The 7963-nt window shown below is 31.9% G+C and overlaps 2 protein-coding genes across 2 annotated transcripts; one reads left to right on the top strand and one right to left on the bottom strand.

The window, feature by feature from the left end:
- Window positions 1-707: 707 nt before the first annotated feature.
- LOC122010597 (phosphoglucomutase, chloroplastic-like) lies at window positions 708-1596 on the bottom strand. The gene is made up of 3 exons (XM_042567114.1): window positions 1387-1596; window positions 1244-1309; window positions 708-1145 (listed from the first exon to the last, which is right to left on the bottom strand). The coding sequence occupies exons 1-3, from the start codon at window positions 1594-1596 to the stop codon at window positions 975-977; spliced, it is 447 nt and encodes a 148-aa protein (XP_042423048.1). The 3' UTR covers window positions 708-974.
- Window positions 1597-5304: 3708 nt separating this feature from the next.
- LOC122010596 (zinc finger MYM-type protein 1-like) lies at window positions 5305-7052 on the top strand. The gene is made up of 2 exons (XM_042567113.1): window positions 5305-6363; window positions 6507-7052. The coding sequence occupies exons 1-2, from the start codon at window positions 5305-5307 to the stop codon at window positions 7050-7052; spliced, it is 1605 nt and encodes a 534-aa protein (XP_042423047.1).
- The last annotated feature ends 911 nt before the right edge of the window (window positions 7053-7963 follow it).

Raw genomic sequence — 7963 nt, 5'->3', positions numbered from 1 at the left:
TAGTGTAATCATATCACAACACATGTTTTGTTTTAAATCACTAGACAAAAGCATGTGCGACATTTGAGATTTGCAAATCTTTTAAGCTTTCAATTCCTTTTCAAGGCAAAACAATTGCACTCAATGGTGATTTTAGATAGATTTTTCCAGTTATTCCGAAGGGTAGCAGACAGGATATTGTTCGTGCAACTATTAATTCGTCGTATCTGTGGAGACATTACAAAATTTTGAGATTGACTAAGAATTTGCGACTTCAGAATTTAGCTTATGATGAATATGGTGATGAAATCAGGATATTTTTTGATTGAATTTCAAATATAGGAGATGGAAAAATTGAAGAACTAAATGACAGCTATGCAATGATTGATATTCTAGATGAAATGTTGCTTAAAGACAGTGGTGATCCCATTGCAATAGTCATCGAGTGTAAAATACAGTACCCCAAATAAAGATTGAATAGGTGAATAACTTTAACCGAATTTTTTAGGAGCTCGTATGACATATTTGGAGGGGATGCATTTATGGATTTGGAAAAATCCTATTTGGAATACCCATAAATGGGAGTTGATTGAGGAATGCACCTAGGGTTTGATTAAGCAAAACCTAAGTTAATTTCTTTTTATTTCCTTTTCTTCCTCTCATCTGCTCGAGCACCGCTAACTCCTCCCTTCGACGTCAACCCCCTTTCCTTCTTCCACTCCCGATCCTCTTCTCTGATCTCCACTTCGCCAATGCCCACCTCAGCCTCGATCACACCGACAGTCCGATCCCTCTCGTGCCTCTGCCCTAGTTTTGTCCGGCGCCACTGGATCGAGTCGGTGCCACCCGATCGCCGGCGTGAGAAGGTGTTCAGGGACCCGAGGGTCGTCCAACCACACTCGATCTTCCCTCTCCTGGTCACGGACACACTGAAGCAAGCTTTCTTCCGTGCCCTAGATCGTCGCCTAGCACCTAAGGTACATCTCGTGCCCTAATCATATTCTTCCCCTCCAGTAGATCATTGTTGATGCTTTTATCTCCTTCTGAGCCATCGCAACCATTAAGATTTGAATCTTCCAATCACTCATCGCAAACAATTCAAACAGAAGGAATTCACATACCTGAATCCAGTTGGCCAGGTAATTCTCTTGTTGAAAGACCTTAACCTAAATCCACCACAAATCCAAACACAGCTTAAATTCATCAATCATAAAAAAAAAAAAAGAATAAAACAAGTGCACGATGTAGGAGTGCCAAAAGGAACCTTCTTTCTGAGTCCGCTAGTCCCAGTTTTCTGCCCTTCGACTGGCTTCGTGGGGATCGCTTTGATCTGCAAACTCTCGGCTATTACTGATCCGATCATTGTGCAAAAATAAAGCGAAAAGAATAAAAAAAAGAGAGAGGTACCTGAAGCCCTTCAGAGGCGGTCTGGACGGAGGCTTTTACTACGAATCTAAAGCTCCTGCCGGAAATGTAGCAAGGTAGAAGTTTCCGTGGGAGAAGAGGCGAGCTCGAAAACAATGCCACACGAGGCGCAGCGATCGGATGGAGAATGGAGATCGAGGGGAGCGTTGATCGAGCGAGTGCCCCTTCCAATTTCAGAGACGGAACGGCCATGAGCTATCTCTTCTCCGCCAACTAAGCTATCTCTTCTCCGCGTTACAGAGGGCGCGATGGAGAGCGGCAAATAGGGAAAAGCTTTTATAGAACGACAAATCGAGGATCAGGTCTTGTTGAAAAGGTTTAAAGCATGCCACCTGTATATAAACATTCCAATTGAACTAAATAAAATATTTTTGTTTAAAATATAACATTTTTAAATATATTTATTTGCAAAATATTTTGAATCGTTGATTATAGATTTATAAATAAAATATTTTAATTATATATAAATATTTTACTTAGATATTGAAAAAAAATCAAATTGAGATTATTAAATAATTCTAATTAAGTTTATTTAAAATATAGTTATTTTAAATTTAAGTTTGTAAATTTATCTTATGCCAAGGTGAGTTTTAAGATTGATCCTTAATAGTTAGAGCATTCATCCTCATTAAAAAAATATAGGATAAAAAAAAATACTTTATTAAATTTAGGTATTCATTTTCATTTTATGTTTCTTTATAATTTGTCACTATCTATTTTTTTATTATTTTTTATCTTTTCTTTATTTTTTATATCAGACATAGGAGAGAAAAATTATTTTATTATTAAAGAGATGAAAGAAATATTATTTTAATATTTAAGAAATGAAATCTATTTATTAAATTTAGAGAATTATTATTCATAAAATATATATTTAAGGAATGAATAAGGTAGTTGATGTAAATATTTTTTTTAATATAAAATGTAAATTTTAAAATAAAAATTTATTTTAGGATAATTGATATGGATATTGTTAGCATTTGATTGGATTTATTAGAAAGTTTTTTTAAAAAAAAATATCAATTATTTTAGATTGATTTTGAATTTTAAATTTTATTAAACTATTTTTTATTAAATAATAAAATTGAAAAAATTGTATCGAAATAATTGATTTCATATAAAAAAAATTATCGGTTAATAAAAAAAAACAGATTTGGCATTAATTTTATTAAATAGATTTGGTTGAAAATGGATTTAGTTGGTTAACTAAATCAAATCAACATTTTACTAAAATCGAATTAACCAAATTGATTATTTCAGTTAACACTAAATTGACTAAATTTATTTAAAATAATAATAAAACAAATTTATATAAAATTAACATTAAATTAACTAAATTAACCGAATATCATAGCGGGGTGGGGGAAGAAGGTCTGCCGAGCTTGTGAAATGATAGATATAATATTTAAGCATTCGAAATTATATTTAAAATTAAAATATATTTGAAAATCATGAATATCTTGAATAAAAGCATTTATATATATATATCTTGAATACTAGATTATATAGATTCATAAATAAAATATTTGAAATAGATATAAATGTATGCTATCATATGAATTAGATATTGAAATAATCAATTCAGAATGATAAGCTTATCAATTGTAACCACAAGATAGTTTCAAACTCGTGAAATACTAGATTATAAATGTATTTAATTGAGGGGTATCTTTGATAATATTAGTTATTCATTCAAGATTATCAATTAAAATCTTATTTAATTTAGGTAATCAATGATTCTCAAGTAATATTTCATGTCTAATACATTAGCAAAAGGACATGCAATTCAGAATCGGAAAACGTCGAAAAACTAAAATTTTTTAGAATTTCAGAGTTAGTGAATGTAAAAAAATTGTAAAAAAAATGAAAAACATTAAAAATAATAAAAATAAAAGGTACAAAACGGTAAACAAAATGTAAAAAATATAAAAAAAAATAAAACCCCTAAAAAATAGAAAACGAAAAAATAAAAACAATGTAAAAAAGGAAAAAAATAAAAACAAAAACCAATAATATATTATTATTATTATTTTATATATATATATATATATATATAACCTAAATCATTATGTCTTCATTTAAAAAGGTCAAATCTTCATTTTAAAAGGTCAATTAATTAACTTTTAATTTCTCTCGATTAAAATGCTTTTACAATTTCAATTCCAATCAAATGAATTAATGGAATGTCTGTTAGTATTCCAAATATTTTACAATTTAAAATTAATTTCAAATCACATTTAATGGGAATTAAAATTGTAAAAGTATTTAAAATTCTGATACGTAGTAATAATTTAACTATAGTAGAAAAGGTCAAATCTTCATTTTAAAGGTCAATTAACTTTGATTTTTTCAAAATTAAAATGTTTTTACAATTTCAATTACAATCAAATCAATTAATGGGATGTCTGTTAGTATTCCAAATATTTTACTATTTAAAATGATCGTGCACACGCGTTACGTGCAGGGGCGCCGTGGCGTAGAAAAAATTGCAATCAAAGCAGCCAGCAGGAGACGGGGAAAACGAAGAGACGAAGAAGAACAGTTCATTTGATTAATTGTGGACCACATGTCCAGTTTGACACAATCACATATTCACGTGTCCACTTTGTCATATTTCCATTCCATATATAATTTATATAAAGGTTTATTTTTATATTTATTTAATTGTTTTTATCTCTCCTCCTCTGTTTGTTTTGTTTCCGCCGTCGCTCACCCTTTATCTCTTCATATTTTTATTTTCCATTCCACTTTAACCTTGTGATCTTGGTCTTGCCCTTTGTTTCTTCTCGCTGCTGAGCACCAATCAAAACGGCAAAGCCGGAAAGTCCTACGCCAAAGGTTTTTTTTTTCCTCTCTTCCGAGTTCCGATCAAAGCGGCAAAGCGCCAAAATTCAAAGGTGAAGTCTTCAACGGTTCAGCCTTCATGTAAGTGGATTTTATTTTATTTTATACCTGAATTTTATTTTATTTTTTTAATAATTATTTGATTATTTCTTGATTACCATGTATGATACAATTAATAATTTAAAATTTTAATTGTTTAAATATTTAGTTGCTTTTTATCACCTCTCTTGTTAAATGGTTCACATTATTTTATGTTGATAATTTTTTCCCATATATTATTATTTGTAGAAAATGTTGAGATATTTTGCAAAGAGACCTAGGAGTTCAATTGAATCGTCTAGTGTTCCGGATGAAGAGTCTACTCCTGCACCACAACCACCACCACCTCCTCCTCCACAAATTTTATTTGAAAATATTGAAAATCTGAGTAGTGAAGTAGAAATTGTTGCTGATCCTGGTTTACGAAAATTGATTGAAGAGTATGATGTTGGTGCTAGAGATCGTATTCGAAAAGAATATGTTGCTATAGGCCCTTGTCAACCTCGAGGCCATAATTTTCCAAGAAAAAAAATGGGTAAAGATAATAGATGTTTCAGAGAGGTTTGGTTTAAAGACCGTGATTGGTTGGAGTATAGTGTTTCAAAGGATGCAGCCTTTTGTTTCTGGTGTTATCTTTTTAGACCTAGTAATATAGGGTTTGGAGGAGATGATGTGTTTACGAGATCTGGTTTCATAAATTGGAAAAAAGCAATTGAAAAATTCAATGAGCATGTAGGTGGAGTTGGTAGTGCGCACAATGAGGCAAGGATACAGTTTGAGGGTTTCAAGAATCAAAGACAAAGTGTGGAGTATTCATTTTCATCGGGGAAACATGAGCTTGAAGTTGCTTATCGCAAACGCTTGACTTCCATTTTAAAAGTAATTCGATTTTTGTTGTTACAAGGATTACCTTTTCGGGGACATGATGAGTCTTCGACATCATCCAATAGAGGAAATTTTTTAGAATTGCTCAAATGGTATAGTTCAGAGTGTCCAGAAGTTGCGGCAGTTGTTGGAATGAATGCACCTGGAAATAATCAAATGATTGCCCCAAAAATTCAAAAGCAATTGGTGAATGCTTGTGCAGTTGAGACCACAAATGCTATTCTAGCTGATCTTGGAGATAGATGGTTCACTTTACTACTTGATGAGGCTCGTGACTGTTCAGTGAAAGAGCAAATGGCAGTTGTTATTAGATATGTGAACAAGCATGGGGAGGTGATTGAACGATTTATGGCTGTAGTTCATGTTGCAACAACTACAGCTGCTTGTTTGAAGGAGGCAATCGACTCTTTATTTGCTAAGTATGGTTTATCAGTGGCGAGATTGAGGGGTCAAGGATATGATGGTGCTTCAAATATGTCTGGAGAATTTAATGGCTTAAAGTCACTGATAATGAAAGAAAATCCGTATGCATTATATGTTCATTGTTTTGCTCATCAACTCCAGCTAGTGGTTGTAGCCGTTGCTCAAGCAAATCAATATGTTTGTGATTTCATGTGGATTGTTGGTTCGATTGTGAACACATCTGCATCATCTTGCAAAAGGGCCGACAAACTTCGACAACTTGAACATGATAGAAAAGTTAAACTTCTTGAAAGAGGAGAGATTAGTTCTGGTAGAGGACTAAACCAAGAAACTAGTCTAGCTAGACCTGGAGATACACGATGGGGGTCTCATCATTCAACTTTATGTCGTATTGAACAAATGTGGCCATCTGTTATAGAGGTTCTTCAAAATTTGATTGATGATGGTGATCGTTCTTCTAAGGGTTTAAGTAGAACTTTGGTTGAAAGAATGGAGAGGTATGAATTTGTGTTTATTCTACTATTGATGAAACGTATATTGGCAATCACAAATCATTTGTCAACCGTTCTACAAGAGAAAGATCAAAATATTGTGAATGCGATGCGTTTGATCAATAATGTGAAATGCAAATTGCAAAAGTTGAGAGATTCTGGATGGGATATTTTACTTGAGGATGTGAAGAAGTTTTGTAACACTCATTCCATTGAAATAATTAATATGACAGATAACATCAACAACCGTAGTCGTTTGAAGAGAGATGGAAAAAATGTTAATTTTTATCACTACTACCATGTTGAAATCTTTTGTGAGGTAACTTCATAATTCTTTTTTTGTTTACCGTCAATTAAATTCTTTTAAACATTAACATATTTATTAATTTTTACTTTTGTTGTTTGATTTTTAAATTGTAGGTTATCGATATTATTCTACAGGAGATGGATAGTCGTTTCTCTGAAACAACTACAGATTTGTTGATTTATATGTCATGTCTTGATCCTAGAAACTCGTTCTCTAGATTTGATGTACAGAAGTTAGTGCGCCTGGCTCATTTTTATGAGGATGATTTTTCTTGGAATGAGCGTATGTTGGTTGAACAAGAGCTTGAAACATATATTGATGACGTCAGATCGGATGAACGGTTTGAAGGCATTTCAGATTTGGGAGCTCTTGCAAAGAAAATGATTGAAACAATGAAGAACCGTGTGTTTCCTTTGGTTTATCGGATGATTGAGCTAGCCTTACTTCTTCCAGTTGCTACTGCAACTGTTGAAAGAGTGTTTTCGGCAATGAATATTGTCAAAACAGATTTGCGAAATAGGATTGGAGATGAATGGATGAATGATAGTTTGGTAGTATATATCGAGAAAGATGTTTTTAATACTGTCGACAATGAGCCAATTTTACAGCGTTTTCAGAACATGGAGTCTCGAAGAATGCAATTGTCACGTATTCGTTAGTAGGTTGCTTTAAAATTTTAATATTATTGTACTAGTTTCTTTTCATAATATTGTACATTTTTCTCCTGTATGCAAGTTATTTAATTTTTTTTTTAATTACATAGAAGTTATTAACTGTTCAAAAAAATTTCATCGCGCTTAAATCACGGTCGCCCCTCCATGATTGAATTCCTGGATCCGCCACTGGTTACGTGTGTGATATAATAATATATAAATTATTTGGATCTTTAAAAATTCGAATTGTTTGGATTTTCTAGTGTCACCCTTATAAACCAAGAATTAATTATTTGAATAAGATTCGTCAGACCCATACAATAATGACGCTAGAGAATCCCATACAATAGTGACGCTAAAGAATTCCACTAGAGAATCCCATACACTAATGATGCTAGAGAATCTCATACAATAGTGACGTTAGAGAATACTATTAACAAATTATTATAATAAACTTTTCTATACAAAAAATTATTTTAATTTAATATTATATTTGTCTTAGTGAAGTAATTAGAAGAAGAGTTTTATTTAATCAATGAAGAAAATCATTTTATTTGTTTTGCCTTTTTGTTACATTTAGATGAGTGCATACTGCAAGACACTAAATACAGTCGACACTATGACACCGCCCTCTACCAATAATAGCTTAGAACAAATCTCTACTTCAAAAGCTAACTTCCAAATAATAGAGCAAATTTTTGAGAAACATGAGGTGAATTAATATACCTTTTGCCAAATATGCCATTACTAATAATATTTAATTATTTTGTTCCACCTCATTATTATTGTCTTTTTTTTTTTTTTTTTTTGATTTTGGCAAAAATAGCAGTTGTGAAATTAACGGTGATTGGTACTATTTGTCATGTGTCAATGTCTCAATAAGATGACCCCTGATAATGATAGTTTCTATTGTGAAA

Source organism: Zingiber officinale, chromosome 8A, assembly GCF_018446385.1.
Source record: "Zingiber officinale cultivar Zhangliang chromosome 8A, Zo_v1.1, whole genome shotgun sequence".
Classification (NCBI taxonomy): Eukaryota; Viridiplantae; Streptophyta; class Magnoliopsida; order Zingiberales; family Zingiberaceae; genus Zingiber; species Zingiber officinale.
The sequence above is the reverse complement of the archived record's forward strand: the minus strand, read 5'-3'. Positions and strand labels throughout refer to the sequence as shown.

Excerpts from the sequence above, each read along its gene's own strand:
- LOC122010597 (XM_042567114.1), bottom strand. The coding sequence starts at position 1,596 with ATGGCCGTTCCGTCTCTGAAATTGGAAGGGGCACTCGCTCGATCAACG. Across the intron at positions 1,310-1,386 it reads CCGCCTCTGAAGGGCTTCAG|ATCAAAGCGATCCCCACGAA; the intron begins GTACCTCTCTCT and ends GAGAGTTTGCAG. Across the intron at positions 1,146-1,243 it reads CTAGCGGACTCAGAAAGAAG|GTTAAGGTCTTTCAACAAGA; the intron begins GTTCCTTTTGGC and ends TGGTGGATTTAG.
- LOC122010596 (XM_042567113.1), top strand. The coding sequence starts at position 5,305 with ATGAATGCACCTGGAAATAATCAAATGATTGCCCCAAAAATTCAAAAG. Across the intron at positions 6,364-6,506 it reads TGAAGAGAGATGGAAAAAAT|GTTATCGATATTATTCTACA; the intron begins GTTAATTTTTAT and ends TTTAAATTGTAG.